The sequence below is a fragment of the Danio rerio genome, chromosome 9 (genome assembly GCF_049306965.1).
Source record: "Danio rerio strain Tuebingen ecotype United States chromosome 9, GRCz12tu, whole genome shotgun sequence".
In the NCBI taxonomy this organism is placed as follows: Eukaryota; Metazoa; Chordata; class Actinopteri; order Cypriniformes; family Danionidae; genus Danio; species Danio rerio.
The window spans coordinates 26645864-26663950 of record NC_133184.1 but is presented as its reverse complement, the minus strand read 5'-3'; the positions used below and the strand labels follow the sequence as shown (position 1 = coordinate 26663950).

Genomic DNA, 18087 nt, shown 5'->3' with positions numbered 1-18087 from the left:
ATTTTTGGGGTCCAAATAAACTGAAAATAAGCACTTTTAACTTCTCCTCAACCTCCCGCTGACCTGCAGATACCCAAACTAGAGGATGCTGCTCTATCATTGGCTGAAGTTGTTTTCAATCAGAACACATTTCACACGGCATGATTTGAATTGTTGATAGCTTCAGATAGCATGCCAAACATCTCACAGGTGTAGACGACTCATCTGCGATTCTCTCAGATGGCGTCTTTGATAGTTCATACTGTGTAATTGTTACTCATGTACACAAGCACCGATTTGCAAGTGATTTTAGGCATTTGTTGGCGATTTCTCAAAACCTGTCGGCGAGTCAAAATCAGGGCTATATTCTTCTCCTGAAACCCTTTTCCCAATCTTCCTGAATTAAAATACAGTGGTCCCTGTGTAATCGCGGGGGGTTCAGTTCTAAAAATAGCCCGCAATTGGTGAAATCCGCAAAGTAGTCCGCTTTATTTTTTAGAATTATAATAGATGTTTTAAGGCTGGAAAACCCCCACTACACTATTTTCTCAGATAGGCATTAACATTTTCACACTTTTCTCTCTTGTTTAAACTCTTCTGTAACTTCTACCCTCCTTTACTTTGTCTAGAAGTCCAGCTTTTTGTGCAATGGTTAGCATCTTCCTCTGCCTTTTGGGTGCATCCATGGGTGCCTTTGATAGTGCAGAATGTTTTGTCAACATTATGTTGTTAACATTATTATTTGTTGGGGAGACAACTTGCAAACATATAGTCCAACACTTTAGAGTCACACTACTAGCGATCAATGATTTATGTAAATTTGGCTAGCTGAACACATTCTGTACTTTACAGGAGACAGGGCACAGAGGAGATTGATTGACAATGATCTACAGCCAATCAGGAAGCAGAACACAATGTACTAATCAGAATGTAGAACACAATCGCTGTAAAAAAAAAAAGTCAAAACTGCAAGACCGCGAAAGGTGAACCGCATTATGGCGAGGGACCATTGTACCTACTTTACTACATCTTATCATCTCGCAGTGGAAAAAACAAGCCACACCCCCACTGTTTTTTCATTTAATATTTTGTTTCTCTAGGAACTGTGTCACAAAATGGGTTACAAAAAAACTTTAAGGCCAATTCTTGGCCAATGGTGTCTGTTGCAAGCCACATAGATAATGTACAGTTTAGCACTGATACTGTATGTGGTGCTTACCATGCTACAGTCAGATAAAACCAAACATTGCAATTCCCAGTCCAGTGCTGTTCACAATAAGTGATACTAGAACTGGCAGCTTGCATAAACTGCCAGAACTCTCATCTGTTCTCTTTCAAGATCAAAATTGAAACTGAAACCCTTGATTTTCTCTCTCTTTCCTGCATGCAGTCTCTCTCTTGTGCACAGTTTTGCATACTGTATTTAGAAATACAGAGCGCTATAGTGCAACATTATTACACTGCTCAATGGGACTGCCGGTTTCCGCTTCCCAGCTCCCTTTGAGAGCAGCAAGAGAGCTGCTTCAGCAAACTTCCAAGAGAACCTGATTTAAAACAAGACAAAAAAAAAAAAAAACCACTGATATAAGCATTCCCCTCAACTACTTTTTTGTTTAAAGAATCAGGATCCTTCAATTTTTTTCAAAAATATATAGGTATATAAGAAAGCCTCATTTTAAATAGTGTTTTCTAAACCTGAATAAGTCATGTAAATGAATAAAATCTTAATATTCCAAAGGCATATTCATGATAGTTGTACAAAGAATTGTATGATCAATGAGTCATGACTTAATTTTTTTTAATGTTAATTTAACTTTAAACTTAAGTTTTTAAGGCAATACGGCGGTTAGGCAATATAACGCGGTTTGAAAAGGTCAAGGTTTTAAAACCGCTAAAATTACTATACTATTCCTACAGTATGTGTTAGATTTTTTAGGAAAACAGTACCTCCAGCAGAGAAGATATCTAAAGATGCAGTTTTAAATTGTCGAGAAATTTGTGTTTTTAAAACTAATAAAGACTGCAGAAATTAATGATTCATTTGAATTATATGGTCTGACATGTTTACTGCTCCAAAATGTTATAAATGTTTCTCAGAATAAAATATTTCATGTTCAAAAGGAAAGCAAAAGTTTTTACCTTTTACCTAGATGTTTACAAAGAACATATTTTAGAGCAGTAATCACAATACCGTCAAACCGTGATATTTTAATCCAAGGTTATCATACCTTCAGAATCTTATACCGGCCCATGCCTAGATTGCGAATTTGGATTTTTTGCATCTCCAATCTATGTAAACCTGAAACCAATATAACTCTCGATATATTTGCATTTTTTACTTGACATTTTCTCACTTTCTAGCGTAGGCCTAATTCTCTTCATGGGTACATCTCTGCTGGATTTCACTGTTTCTGCCTGCGCCTCTTTACCTTGTTCGATATTCTCCAAGTCCATATTTTCAAGGCAGCTACACATCTCCATAGAAGAGGCTGATGTAGATGGTTCATCCCTACTGTCGCTTGACTTCTTTAAAGTGCTAGTTTTAAACCAGGTGTCCATTTTAATGAATATATAGTAAGCGAAAAAAAAATTACGAATATACTATTACTATGCTATTGTGACACACACGTGAAATTGCGAGATGAGTGAGTATGCATAGGTTGTAAATTACATTGTAAAATTAAATAAAATTAAATTAAATTTGTAAAAAAAATTTCTCTTTCAATGAATTTCTTTTTTCTTAAAAATATGACATGTGAAGTTTACCCAAGATAAATGCATAAAAATGATAAAAGATAACATTTTCCACCATTACAAACATTCTCTTGCGCACCCCTGGTGGTCAGACTGCACACCCCTAGGGGTGCACGCACCCTAGTTTGGAAACCGCTGGTGAACCGCTGACAATTATGGATAAATGTCACTGTACTTACAAGTATTTTCTGATGCATTCATTCTGTCCCTAACATATGTTTCTTTCTTAGGACAAGCATGTCCTGGCAGTGGTGGCCATCGAAAAGATGCTAGACAAGATGAAACACAGTAACGAGTTACTGGAACTCATTCTAAAGGGTCTGAATGAATACTTGGAGAAGAAAAGACTCTATTTCCCCCGCTTCTTCTTCTTGTCCAACGATGAGCTGCTGGAGATCCTCTCTGAGACTAAAGATCCAACCAGGTACCGATAAGCTTTGCAAAGTGCTCAGTAATGACAGTCTGATTGATATTTACCATTATTTTCCAAACTTAAAAAGAGCTGATAGAGTTGTCAGTTAATTAATGTTACTTTCAATTTCAGTGGTGTTATGGCATTTCAATAACTATCATTTGATTATTATGTAAACAAATGCTCAAAAGTTTGCAGTTGATGTATTTTTTTGTTGTAGGTCTCAATTTATTTACTATGATGGTAGACTTCTTCAGCTTTCATTGGACCATCATTATAATTGTTTTATTATTGTTAAGGATTTTTTAATTACAGGGACTTTAATTAACTTAAACCAACTTTAAACAACTTATAGACTTTGATAATTTCTTTCTCCCATTATGAAAGTAAATAGATGTGTTTCCACTGTCGCAAGAGCCATGCAAGCCAGGGTTAGTCACGTTTCCATAGTCACTTCTGGGGTCTAATCAGGCCAGAGCGGGACTTTTTCGGGGTCAGCGGCCAATCTTTATCGGTCTGCCGAATACCTTGTTGCTAAAGCAAGCCAGCTGGTGCTTCAGGGCGGAGTGAAAGCTGAGGCAGAGTCTGCAAGATGGTGTGCTGCTGTCATTACACTAGTTTTCCCATCACGCACGAGTACATGTGCCAATAAATAAATAAGGGAAAGAAAAAACATAGCTACTGGTTAGTTCAAAATATTCTATAAAACACCTTAGACCAGGGTCTTTTGCTTACGATCGCCCTTATGTTTCCCTTTTAAATATAATGCTGTTGCATAAAGTAATAATTAGTTTTAATTTGATAAGTGATATTTCTTTGCTGAGTCCTTCTTGATGTTTCAATGAGGCATAATAATTTTTACACCATAATAAACACACAGCCATCAGTAACTTTCAGTTGTCGAGAGTTTTTGTCAGGCTTAAAAGGTGTGTTTGAGCATGAAATGTGTGTGTTTAGATGCATGCATGTGTGTGAGAGACTGGCCAAAAGAGCGCTCGCTTCACAGCTCTGTCTTTGCCACAAGCGGTTGGGTTTCTGTAGCTATATTCTACTGAAAACATTTTAAGAATTACAAATATCAGATATAGGCTAATAAAAACAAATTAAATAATTAAACTAATATAAACCAAACAAAAGCTATAACAATTTAGGTAAATACAATGCAAATAAATTAAACCATTTAAGCCATTTTGAACTTTCATTTTAAAAATCTGATAGATAGATTTTAGATATAGACATAGATTTTAGATATTTTCTAAAAATAATAAACAACGAAGTAGTTTTAAAATATTATTTATAAAGAATTTGGATACAATGATATTAATCAAATCGTGCAGGGCATTTTTGGGTGAGCAAAACTTTCAGAAGACCAGGCTAGCTTTCAATTCCTTTCTGTCATCCAGTCCTGCACTGCTATATAATTGTATTGGGATAAACTGCATGTAAAAATATGTTCTATATTCTATGTTATATGTTCTAATATGTTCTTAAACAAATGTTTATGTTTTTGTATGACGTGGTAACATTTAAATATGTAATATTAAATGTATAGCTTTATCAGAAGAATATTCATTATTTTAATTCATATATATGCTTTGGGTATTTTGGAAAGCGAGCTCACCTATATAGGTCTATTTTTTATTACTGAATGTCCTGAAACACTTGCGGTTTCCTTTACTTAAGATAACTGAATAATATGCAACATCCTTAATTTATTTTCTTAAAAAACAGGGAAATACCTATTAAGTGTCGTACAGCCTACGGATAAATTCTCTCCAGGGCATTTAGGCTGAAGGTTTGACGACATCTACCGAAACAAGGATGTTATAAAAAATGTTTTATGCAGAGTTATTAACAGATAAATTCTGTGGTTTTATATTATGGATGGTGTGTTGGGTCATCCTTTCGTTAGTGGCGATACCACTAGATGTACCATGCCAACTATTGGTTGGCGAGTAAACAAATAAAATGAATGAAAATACACAGGCCTATGCATATAGACATATAATGTAAGGACGTACAGTAACGTGTAATTTGCTTGGTTCGCTTGTTTCCATTTTAATCCTTTCGTGATGATGCGATGATGTGCTTTATCTGCCTTATTCCCGCTGAACTGGGGCGGGTTGTGTGAAATTTGATTTATGGGGCATTCTGGGGGTGGGATTTGCGTGCCGCACTGCAAGTTATTGGCCTGACAGTGGAAACTAAACATAATTTCGGCCTCACTGCTCAACCTCCTCGCGTTCGGCCCGACCCAGGCCCATAAAAGCCCTGGCTCGCACTGGCCCGACAGTGGAAATGCGGCTAATGAGTACTAGCAACCACCATTCTTCAGAATACCTTCTTTTGTGTTCAGCAGAAGAAAGAAACTCATAAAGGTTTAAACAACAAGAGGAAGAGTAAAGGGCATAGTTTATTCAAAATTATATATTTATTTACTTTATTCTACTTTAGTTTTTTTTTTCTGAACACTAAAGAAAATATTTTAAAGAAAACCTGTAACCATTGACATTCATAGAAAAAAAGAAAACCAAATACTATAGAAGTCAAAGAAAAAAGCCAAACAGGTTTGAAACAAGTAAAGGTGAACTCTTTCATTTATAAAAGATTCTAAAAATGTCAAAAAAATAAATGTCTTTACTGTCAGTTTTGATAAATGAAAGTTTTAATTTTCTTTATCATCCATAACTTTTAAAGTGGTGTATATAATGCCATTACAACTATAATCGAGCCCCCTTTTGTCTGAATATTAGGCATCAAAGCATCCATATCGACTGTAGGCTATTGATCATTCTGCTTGATCTATATCTACTGGTGCTGTTACAACAGTTGCTGTGCTATAGGATATGTCAGAATTCTGTGGGTTTGCACTTTTAGTGTGGTGTGTGTGAGCTACAGTAATTTCACACTTTCTCCACATCCTCAAAGGAAAAGAAGCTTTTCTGGAAACAATGTGATTTATAGGCTTGAGGAATATTGTTTGTCAGCAGTTAACGGGATCTGATTTTGAAGGTTTCTGTTTTCAATATTCTTGCTGCTTGTGATCCGCTTTGTTGATGGATTGCTCCGTAATAAGGCCAGGCTGGATGACTGCATGTCGGAAAGAACTATGTTAGCTCAGTCTGTTCTATATCAATTATTCCAAAAACGTAAGCTGATGCAAGTTTGGGTCAATTATTTTGACATGCAGCACTGTTACGATTTCTTTTTGTGAATTCCCATAAAGAGTAACTGAAAGTGAAGCTATCGCTACAATTTGATTTATCAAAAACAAATTGAATATACAACTATGGAAAAATTTATCATTTTTGTTTTGACTTAGTTTGTTTTGTATTGATGTCATTTCTTACTAATTAAAAAATATATGTATATTTTTTGCATAAAATAACAAAAAGTGAAAGTGCCATATTTTTAGCTGTTTATATTCATTTTAAGATCTAGGTTTTTAAAAATATCTTAAATTATTTGGTCGAATAACCTTGATTTTTCTATCACATCAAAATAAAGACTTTATACTCAAAATTACAATATTTTTACTTCAAATTGTAATGAAATTTAATATAAATATACACTACCTGACAAAAGTCTTATCGTCAGTCCCAGTTGTAAGAGCAACAAATAATAACTTGATTTCTAGTTGATCATTTGGAAAAGTGGCAGAAGGTAGACTTGTACGATAAATCATCTGTTGAACTGCAATCATCACAAATACTGCAGAAGACCTATAGAGGAATTACCATGTTTGTAAACATTTATGATGCACGCGCAGCGAGGTTGCAGAAAAAAACAGGAGCGCTAGCATTTACACCAAAGGAGTGACATTCGATGCAGTACAGAGTTTGTTGTTGTCTTAGAAATGTTATATTGATTACATATACATATTACATATATATATTATTTACATAATGCTTTCAGCGTATTATAACAGCTTGTCACCCAGTGATAAGCACAGTTGTTCTGCAAAATAAACATTAAAGTGAGCAGCGTTCGTTCGACAGGTCCAATGGCGATAGCACTCTCTCAATGAAAATTGAATAAGATGAAATGGCCAAGCATCCAGCTCGAAATATACAATCTTATTGAAGCTCCAAGTGTTTTTACAAGATAGAGAAGTTAGGCCTACAAGCCTTTGGATGCTAGCAATTGTGTTCTGTGTGGTCATGTGCAAGAAATAATGTTCCATGATTACCAGATTGAAAACTATGTAGTGCTAAAAACCTAGCCAAAGCAAAGGAAAAAAGACGGAGCTATACAAGGCCTGGTTAATCATCAACAAGCAAAACAACTACATTCTGACAGCAAACTGCACCTGTATGGCAGGGTACTTACACTTTTACATTACATTCTTAGCATCCAGTGTCCGCAGTTTAATTAACCATATGTAACTGTTTTTGCTGAAATCATTGCTGTAATCAAAAACGAGTAATGTGTATGATTTAGCAGAGCGTGAACTTACCTGATATAACATGAGAACTGCAGTGTCCAGCATTTTTAATTAGGTCATCACTTCATTCAGCTCCCTTTTAGCCAAAGGCATTTAAAGCAGTGTGGTGTACGGTAAATTATAAATTTTTTATTTTTGGACTTTGGAATTTGGCATCCTACCGCACAACATGACATGTTTTCTATTGCAACCAGTCTCTTTTTGCAACCGAGGACCTGTGCGACATTATATGTGATGTAGGTTGGAAATTCCATTATTGGAACCCGCATGGACCCAAGATTCTTACAGAAATCAGTCAAGTTTGGGGATAGAAAAATGATGGTTTGGGGTTACATTCAGTATGGGGGCATGCGAGAGATCTGCATGGCAGGTGAATGGCAACCTCAACAGCCTGAGGTATCAAGACATCTGTGCTGCCCATTACATTACAAACCACGGGAGAGGGCAAATTCTTCAGCAGGATAGCGCTCCCTCTCATACTTCAGCATCCACATCAAAGTTCTTGAAAGCAAAGACGGTTAATGTGCTCCAGGATTGGCCAACCCAGTCACTAGACATGAACATCATTGAGCATGTCTGGGGTAAGATAAAGGAGGAGGCATTGAAGATGAATCTTGATGAACTGTAGGAGTCCTGAAAGAATGCTTCTTTGCCATTTCAGATGACTTTATTAATAAGTTATTTGAGTCATTGCAGAGATGTATGAATGCAGTCCTCCAAACTCATGGAAGTCATACACAACATTGATTCTTTTTCCACTGCACCTTGACTTTATATTCTATTCTGTAATTTATTTCTGTTAAGTGACAAGACTTTTGTCTAAGCAAAGTTAGACCTTACTGTTCAAATGATCAACTAGAAGTCAAGTTATTATTTGTTGTTCCTAAAACTTGAATAAGCGACAAGACTTATGTCAACCCCATACTGAATAAATCCAGAAAAAAAAAATTTCACTAGTACTACTGGAAATCAGTATTTCCCTGGCTTTAGTACAGTATACCTAATAATTCACCTTGATCTTGAATGTAGGCTGGATGTAATTTACTGTAACATGAAATGAGAAGCACAACATTCACTCTGCAGAGCTATAATCTCTGTGATATTTATGAATATATCTTATGCTCTGACATAGCCTACTTTGGCACTTCTCCCAGGGCACATCCAACTGATGTTATGCCGCCTACCTAACCAATGCTGCCTACAAGAACATTTAGCATTTGAGGCCTCAAAAGGAACAGGGAAGGACAAATGAAAAGCAATTTAGCTTCACCTCGGCCTCCGAAAACCCAATTTGAACCCCTTAAAACTCAGTATTTACTGTGGGAATTTAATTATAGTGCTTTTTCTTTTCCCTGTGACACTCTGGCCTACTTTCTCTGCTGTGGCTCCCCTGTGCAGGCCCTTAACGTATAAGCAAATCTTGTTATATTTCACCCCAGGTATTTGTTTAATGATGAATGATGATGCCTCAAATTCTAGTTCAAATTGCAGTACTATAGGGCTTATGGTTTTCACAAAACTAGCAATGTTCTGCTCTTTGAGTTCAGTTCCAACCACCTCTCTCTTGCTCCCCGTGTCTCATTCTGCCTGTGTTGCAGTGTCTCTCATCTTTTATGACACTCTCACTTCTGTGGCATTTGAGAAGAGATTCAAAGTTTGCAGAAGAATAAAGTGTGAACTGCAGCAGCTGTTTGGCAGAGGTGTGGGTCACAAACTACCTGAGGGTGGATGTGATAATAAATGAAGATAAAAGTTAATAGAGTCGCTGACTCCAGGTGATTCAGCGTGAAAGTTGTCTGCGATATCATCAGGCAGGGTTGCACATCTGAGTATAGCTTTTTCTTTGAACCCGAGATTTCTTAACACCTCTGTATTGCAGAAACATAATCGGGGTTTAATTGGTTTCGCATGCCCCCGCTGATGAAATATAGAACTTGCATTGGAAAAGGGCAACAGTTTACTGATGGCTTTATGTTCCAGGGTGCAGCCTCACCTGAAGAAGTGCTTTGAGGGTATTGCGAGCGTGGTGTTCACTGATGTTTTGGACATCACTCATATGAGAAGCAGTGAAGGTGAGGTGGTGGAGCTACTAGATATCATCTCTACCTCTAAAGCTCGTGGGCAGGTGGAAAAATGGCTCCTGGAGCTGGAGAATGGCATGCTTCGCTCTATACACAAGGTACAGAAATATATGAACTTTCTCTGAGTCAGAGGATTTCTCAACAGCAAAAAAATGGAAGATATATAATTGGATTTGATTTTGTTTAACCTGCTTGTACTTTAAATGTTTCTGTTCACAAATCTTTCACAGAGGTAATTGCTTGTGGCTGTACAATGACGGATGTTTTGTTTGAATCTTTTACATATTTACAATGCCACTAAAAGGCATTTACATACTTTGAACTGTTTTATATTTTTGGAAGCACTCTAAAGCTTTAGGGCTCTATATTTAACTTATGTTTTTGCCTCTTGTGAACAGAAAATCTTTATGATTTCAATGTGGGGAAACAAAGTCTAGACATTTCTTTAGTAAGATGCATAGTGAATGCAAATCTATGTACTATCTTTTTCTCAGATGTCCTTTTCACGCCATAAAATCATTTAGTGAAATGTAAAATTCAATAGACCAAAATCTTTTCAACAGATAAAAAAGATTTATTTAACTTTAACTTAACTTATCAATAAATGGGTGAATTTAATGATAAGCAAAGCATCATAAAATCACACAAAGTCAAATTGGTGGATGTCATATCCATACTACATACATATATATATATATATATATATATATATATATATATATATATATATATATATATATATATATATATATATATATGCATACAATTTTGTTCAAGCGTTGTCCAATGTGTGTGACTCCAAAAGAGCATAAATATATTTATTTTCCTCCTAATATTAACAACTGCTTGCTCAATCCATGCTATTGATTCAGGCGCGACCGGCCAAGCCCCTCCGTCTGGGTGATGTCACGTAATTTGTGACAAACGTGGGATAGCATGTGATGCTCTCCACATGTAGCAAAACCATAGAGCGAAACACATTGCAAAATGGAAAAATGTACGTTTGTGTACTCCTGGTTTGAGAAGGACGAGTTTAAACAGTGGCTCATACCTGTCACTGAAAAGTTCTGTTGCATGGTTGTGCTTCATTGATTTATTTAACTACAACTATTTATCAACAACTCTTTAAATCAAAGGATTGATACAGATTAGAACTTGAAGTGGCGATGAGGTCTTAAAATATTTTAAAAGGGTGTTTAAAAAGTCATAAAAAGGTATTGAAATTGCCTTTAGGATTCCTGTATATAGCCTGATATATAAATATCTATAAATTTCTATAAATTTTATTTTTTAAACTGGCTCCTTTGCAAAGTTTCAGTAATATTACTTTTATGGCAAAGAACAAGACCTTTTTAAGGTCTTTAAAGTGAAATAATTCAATGTAAACAAACGAGGCTGAGAAAAATGTTTATTTTGATGTAAATTTCAGATTTCACTTAGAGGTTTTTGCACCTGAACTGTTCATATATAATTTTTGCTATTTTTGAAATGTAAATTGTTGAAACTATGAGTTAAACTATGCTCCTGGCTGACAGGTGATTGGAAAGGCATGTGAAGCATATCTGAATGATCTACGGATCAATTGGGTCAGAGCCTGGCCGGGCCAGACAGTGCTTTGTGTGTCGCAGGTTTACTGGACAAAGGACATTCATGAAGCCATTGCAAAGGGACCAAAGGTATGTTAAACTGTTGCATGCTTTCCAGAACATCAAGTTCTTATTCTATACTATATATGGCAGTGTTTTGTTGTTCTGTGATTTGCCATTAATGACAATATCTAGGCAATATATGGCGTATAATGTATATACTTTACATTCAGAATCTTAAGCTGTTCTCATTGTCTCTAAAAGAACATACATTGGCAATGTTTTGTTGTTGTTTTTAGTGTTTCTTTTATTATACTGTAGTGAGTAATTGGCTGTGGTTTGACAGTTTTTGCTGAGAGTTAGGGTTCAGGGTTAGTTCATACGAAAATTAATTAATTACTAGTTATTATTTACTCTCCTTCATGTCATTTTGAAACTGAAATGTTTGCCAAATTTTTTTTTTTCACCAATTGCTCACAAGGACATTTTACTTACTATCAGCAACTTTGCAAGTATGTCAACCTATATTACCAACCATAATCGACTCCATCTAACCAGGTAGTTGACCAGGTTTTTAAAGTCAACTGCATGTCTTAAGTGGACCATAAAGATAAAGTGTTAGTCTGTTTGTAGGAAGCAGGATAATGTGTCGACATTATCTGCTTTATTTTGAATAGGATTTATTTTCAATCAGTGTCTGTCTTACTGCACACTCGTATAGCATCCTATTAAATGACTGAATTGTTATTCTGTTTTCAGGCTCTTCAGGCTTATCTGGAGCAGAACAATACTCAGATAGATGACATTGTCACTCTGGTTCGTGGAAAGCTTTCCAAACAGAACCGAGTGACACTTGGAGCACTGGTGGTGCTAGACGTTCACGCCCGAGATGTATTGGCATCTCTGGTACAGAAGGGTGTTGATGATGAGACCAACTTTGAGTGGCTCAGCCAGCTGCGCTACTATTGGATTGTAAGCCAGTTTGATTGTGATTAAAAATGAAATGTGTGTGACCTTGTTTGTTCAAAGTTATTGTTTTGGACAGTCAGAAGATCTGCTTTGATTTGCTTTTTCTCCTCTTGATATGATTATTTGACCCTGTCTGTAAAGGAGAACCAGCTTCATACAAAGATGATCAATGCAGGCTTGGCGTATGGCTACGAGTATCTTGGAAACACACCACGACTGGTGATCACCCCTCTCACTGATCGCTGCTATAGGTCAGGATGATTTACATTATACACAAAGATCAAAAGCAACTACTTTTCTATGTAGCTGCGTTTAGAAGAGGCTCTTCAAACAACCATTTAATTGGATTGTAAGTTTGATTTGTACATTTGATCAAGCCTTGGAGGTCATACAAGGCTTCGTTTAAAAACATTGTACTGACATCAAGCGATCATTCTTTCAATGGTAGTGTGTGTTATCTCTGAAAATAGTTTGAATAATTTGTTTATATTTTTAAATTAATTAGATTATTTTTACTGAACACGACATTCCTGCAATTTTTGACATGCTTTCTTTTTCAGGACTCTGTTTGGAGCTTTGCATTTACATCTTGGTGGAGCCCCCGAGGGACCTGCAGGTACAGGCAAAACCGAGACCACAAAAGATCTGGCTAAAGCCATAGCTAAGCAGTGTGTAGTATTCAACTGCTCTGATGGCCTGGACTACATTGCGCTTGGCAAGTTCTTTAAGGTAAACACTTTTGGAAAGTCTTCAGATTTAGTGCACAAGATTGACACAAGTAAAAAATAAATAAATCCAAATATAAAAATTGAAATCTCAGTGAAATATTGTAACAGGATTTTGGCATTGGCTTAGTGTAAAAGACATGCTGATGGCCATGTTACAGAAAATAACACACATGAGGTCAAACACTATCTGTCCGAAAAAAAAAAAAACTCTCAGGCACTGACTTACACAGTCATCACTGGTTGCTATAGTAATAGATTTAGATCAAAATTGTTGTGGTACTGTTAAAAAATCTAAGTAAAATTAATGTTTTCAAGAGAAAAGTACTTAATAAAGCATAATAAAGTTTGTTTTATCTAATCTTTTACTGACCCTACAAAATAGTATTTATTAAACTTAATCTTTTCTAAATCTAGGGTTCAAGGTCTCGAGAACTCCCCCTTATTTAGGGCTAATGACAAATTAGGAATTGCTATATAGAGATATACTGCTGATTAAGAGCTTGACTATAGTGGCAATTTAGATTGGTCAATTCACTTGTGACGGATGTCTTTAGACTGTGGGAGGAAACCGGAGAACATGTAAACTCTGCACAGAAACGTCAACTGGCCTATTAAGAACTTGACCAGTGAAGGAGAAGGAGTAGGGGGGAAGGGGGGTTCTTCAAGGCGAAGATAACTGAAGTATGAAACTCTGGTTATTTATAGTGAGTTAGGAATTGTCTGATTGGTAGATTATGCGTTAGATAATGCGGGACCAGCCGTGATCAATCATAAGCACGTGCTATTGATTTATAAATAAACTTCACTTATTTAAACCTGTAATTAAACATAAATTGTTTATGATTTGGAAAAGTAAATAAATAAATAAGTAAATTACTTAATTAATTGTTTAAATAAATTCATTCAATAATTTTCCCTCGGCATAGTCTCTATTTCGGAGATCATCATAGTGGAGTAAACACCCAACTATTTCTGCATATGTTTTACGCAGCGGATGCCTTTTCAGCCACAACTGAGTTCTGGGAAACACCCATACACTTTCACATTCACACATGCACTCAACATTATGGCCAATTTAGTTTATTCTGTTCACCTATACCAGGGGTGGCCAGCCCTGTTCTTGGAGAGCCACCTTCCTGCAGATTTCAGTTGCGACCTATATCAAACACACCTGAACAAATTAATTAGGACCTGAACACCACGTGATAATTACTGGCAGGTGTGTTTGATATGGGTTGCAACTAAAATCTGCAGGAAGGTGGCTCTCCAGGAACAGGGTTGGCCCCCCCTGACCCATACCATGTCTTTGGACTGTGGGGGAAACTGGAGCACCTGGTGAAAATCAACACAAACACGGGGAGAACATGCAAACTCCCAACTGAAATGCCAACTGGCCCAGCAATCTGGGATCTCTCAAACCAGCAATCTGATCTTTTTGCTGTGAGGTGACAGTGCTATCCACTAAGCCACCATGCCACCCTCATTTAAATAAATTTGAAATTATTTAATAAATAGATTTTTGGGGACATGTTGAAATAAACGTAAAAGTGAGGCATAACAGGCACGCAGACGCTTTAAAATCAATTTACAGGAATACCTTTTAAAATATTATTTATTTAAATGTCTCCATAAGAAAAAGTTAGATAAAATCAAAATATAATAATTTTCTCTAGGTGTCTGGGACTTTTAGCCCCCACTATATCTAATATTTAAATACAGGCTTTCCAGGCATTTCCTTTTACTTTGGTATGCTAGCAAAGATTGCAATGCTTTTGTTGTGTAGCCTCAGTACTATCAGGGAACCACAGCTGTATCTTAATCAGAGAGCTTAGAATGGCAAAGAACCTGCATTTTATTGCCATCCTGCTCATCCTTTGTCAGTTATCTGGCAGCACAGGAGTGTTCAAACTACATTTACTGTAAGTCATGGTAAAGATACTTGGTCTTTTTCAGGGCTTGTTGTCGGCTGGTGCCTGGGCCTGCTTTGACGAGTTCAACCGTATTGATCTAGAAGTGCTTTCAGTGGTGGCTCAGCAAATTCTAACCATCCAGAGAGGTGCGTGTTTGTGTGCATGTTTTAAGTCAGACTGATTTTCAATGGATTTTAAGATTCAATCAGTTGAGCTGCAGATTATATATTTTTCTCCAAACCTAATATATGCATACATGTGAAGTTGAGTCCATTTAAATTTAGCATTAGGGTGCTTACTCTGCAGAAATCTATACATATAATAGTATGTAGTTAGTCTGGGTTTGGATGTGTAGATCTTTACTTATTTATTACATTTTTGCTCTGCAGGTATTTCCGCCCATGCTGAGATGCTGCTGTTTGAGGGGACAGAGTTGAAACTGAACCCTACCTGTGCTGTCTTTATCACCATGAACCCTGGTTATGCAGGACGCTCCGAACTACCTGACAACCTGAAGGCATGTACAGTACAAAGCCCATGTCTAGCAAAGATGTGCAGTGCATATGGAATATTTATATTCACTCTTTGAATGTGTCATACTTCAACCAAATCACAACACGCCTTAGAAATATAGATGTCAGGCCTTGCAGATCTAACATATTTATTTGCCATGAAATCACTGTCAATGTCAGCAATGTCAGGTGTGTTTTATCTATTATTAAAAACATGAATCACATATCACAATCACATGCTGGACAAGTCAAAGCCTGTATTTTGATACAAACAAAGCTATACAGTGTTCAAAACATTTTAGCATTTAATATTCTGATTTTCCAGCAAAATAATAATAATTTCATCATCATCATCATTATCATCATCATCATCATCATTATTATGAATAATAATAATAATAATAATAATAACATCAATAATTCTTGTTAATAATAATAATAAACATATGTCTTTTAACAGGAGAGATAAGTTTTATCATTGCTTGCTGTCACAGTTCACTTTGTGTTTCAGTCCTGTTCTGTTGAAGCAGATAGTCCATTTGGCTTGCTCCATGATTGTAAGGGTTGTGTAATTGTCTGCTGCAGGCTCTTTTCCGGACAGTAGCTATGATGGTGCCAGACTATGCTCTGATAGCTGAGATTGTGCTTTACTCCTGTGGATTTGTCAGAGCACGGCCGCTCTCAGTGAAGATTGTGGCTACGTATAGACTGTGCTCTGAGCAGCTCTCTTCCCAGCACCACTATGATTACGGCATGAGGGCTGTCAAATCAGTTCTGACTGCAGCAGGGAACCTGAAGGTAGGATCAGTATCCGTCTGAAGCTCCGAATGTTCATTTTTTTGTCATAATATGATTGTTTTATATTAAAATAATATGCTGTATTGAAATTTGTTTATATTCTCTGCATTTTTACACAGGGTTATGTTATCATGCTTCAGAACAGGGTTAGCATCATTTTTGCACCAAAAATAAAAACATACATGTCATTTACTTAACTAAATTGGTTCCAAATCTTGAGACACATTAAAACAGTGGTTGTCAACTGGTTCGGCCATGGGACCCACATTTTCCCATGGCGACCAATATACAGTTGAAGTCAGAATTATTAGCCATTCTAAACTATTTTTTCCCTCAATTTCTGTTTAATAAAAAAAAAAAAAACATTTTTTCTACACGTTTCTAAACAAAAAATTTTAATAACTAATTTTTAAATGCTGATTTATTGTACCCTTGCCATGATTTATTTATTCATTAATTTTTCTTCGGTTAGTTCCTGTTTCTTGATCAGGGGTCACCACAGCGAAATGAATTACCAACTTATGCAGAATATGTTTTACACAGCCACAACCTAGTACTGTAAAACATTCATATACTGTATACTCATTCACACACACACACACACACACACACACGCACACACACACACACACACACACACACACACACACACACACACACACTAACATGGCTTGTGTAGCTATTATGCACCTTGTCACAGGTGAAACCACTCATTTTTTGTTTTGCTGCTTTCCAAATCTCTCCCACTGGAAATAAACCAGACCCTGGCCAACATATCGTCCTGTCTGAAACTACCCTTTGAGCAATGTGTTTTTCTCATTCACATGAATTGCATCTGACAAGAAGCTTTCACATTTTTGTCTTTCAATCCACTTCACGACCCACTCAAAACCGTTCTGTGATCCACATTTGGGTTGTGACCCATCAGTTGAGAAACAATGTAAAAAAAGATTTTTTGAAGTACAGTTGAAGTCAGAATTATTAGCCTCCCTTTGATTTTTTTAATGTTTAAGAGAGCAAGGAAATTTTCACAGTATGTCTGATAATATTTTTTTCTTCTGGAGAAAGTTTTATTTGATGTTTTTTGGCTAGAATTAAAGCAGTTTTTAAATTTTTTAAAAACCATTTTAAGGTCAAAATTACTAACCCCTTAAATCTATATTTTGTTTCGTTAGTATACAAAACAAAAAATCATTATACAATGACTTGCCTAATCCCCTTACCTACCTAGTTAACCTACTTAACCTAGTTAAGCCTTTAAATGTCACTTTAAGCTGTATAGAAGTGTCTTGAAAAATATCTAGTATAATATTATTTACTGTCATCATGGCAAAGATAAAATAAATCAGTTATTGGAGATGAGTTATTAAAACTATTATGTTTAGAAATGTGTTGAAAAAATCTTCTCTCCATTAAACAGAAATTGGGGAAAAAATAAACAGGTGGACTAATAATTCTGACTTCAACTGTATGTCAGTAACTGATAGCCATTGACTCCCATAATAGGGAAAAATGTGATAGAAGTCAATGGCTTCCAATTTCTTTCTAGAAACATATTTTCTTTTAAGTTTAATAGAAGACATGGTCACACTTTATTTTGATGGTCCATTTGTTGAATTTAAGGTACAATGCATATACATGCCAACTAATTCTCATTAGATTATAAGTAAGCTGTTAGGTTGCGGATTATATGGTTAGGGTTAGTGTAAGTTGACATGTACTTACAAAGTTTCTTATAGTCGGTTAAATGTCTGTTGAATGAGCACTATCAACATTAAGCCGACAGTCTACTTAGACTCAAATGGACCATCAAAATAAAGTGTTACCAAAGAAATAAAGTCAAAGCTTGGAACAAGTGAAGCCTTGAGTAATACAAGAGGCCAGTCATGTGCAACTTGAAACGATCCAGTGTTA

The 18087-nt window shown here is 36.0% G+C and overlaps 1 protein-coding gene across 1 annotated transcript in view; it reads left to right on the top strand.

The window, feature by feature from the left end:
• dnah7 (dynein, axonemal, heavy chain 7) overlaps positions 1-18087 on the top strand; it is a 109427-nt gene that overhangs the window by 18121 nt on the left and 73219 nt on the right. Inside the window, exons 21-29 of the mRNA XM_685051.8 lie at positions 2964-3157; positions 9570-9768; positions 11206-11346; positions 12016-12228; positions 12367-12476; positions 12786-12954; positions 14907-15009; positions 15253-15380; positions 15961-16173. Of these exons, the coding sequence (XP_690143.4) occupies positions 2964-3157; positions 9570-9768; positions 11206-11346; positions 12016-12228; positions 12367-12476; positions 12786-12954; positions 14907-15009; positions 15253-15380; positions 15961-16173 (1470 nt within the window). The remainder of the gene's footprint in view (positions 1-2963; positions 3158-9569; positions 9769-11205; positions 11347-12015; positions 12229-12366; positions 12477-12785; positions 12955-14906; positions 15010-15252; positions 15381-15960; positions 16174-18087) is intronic.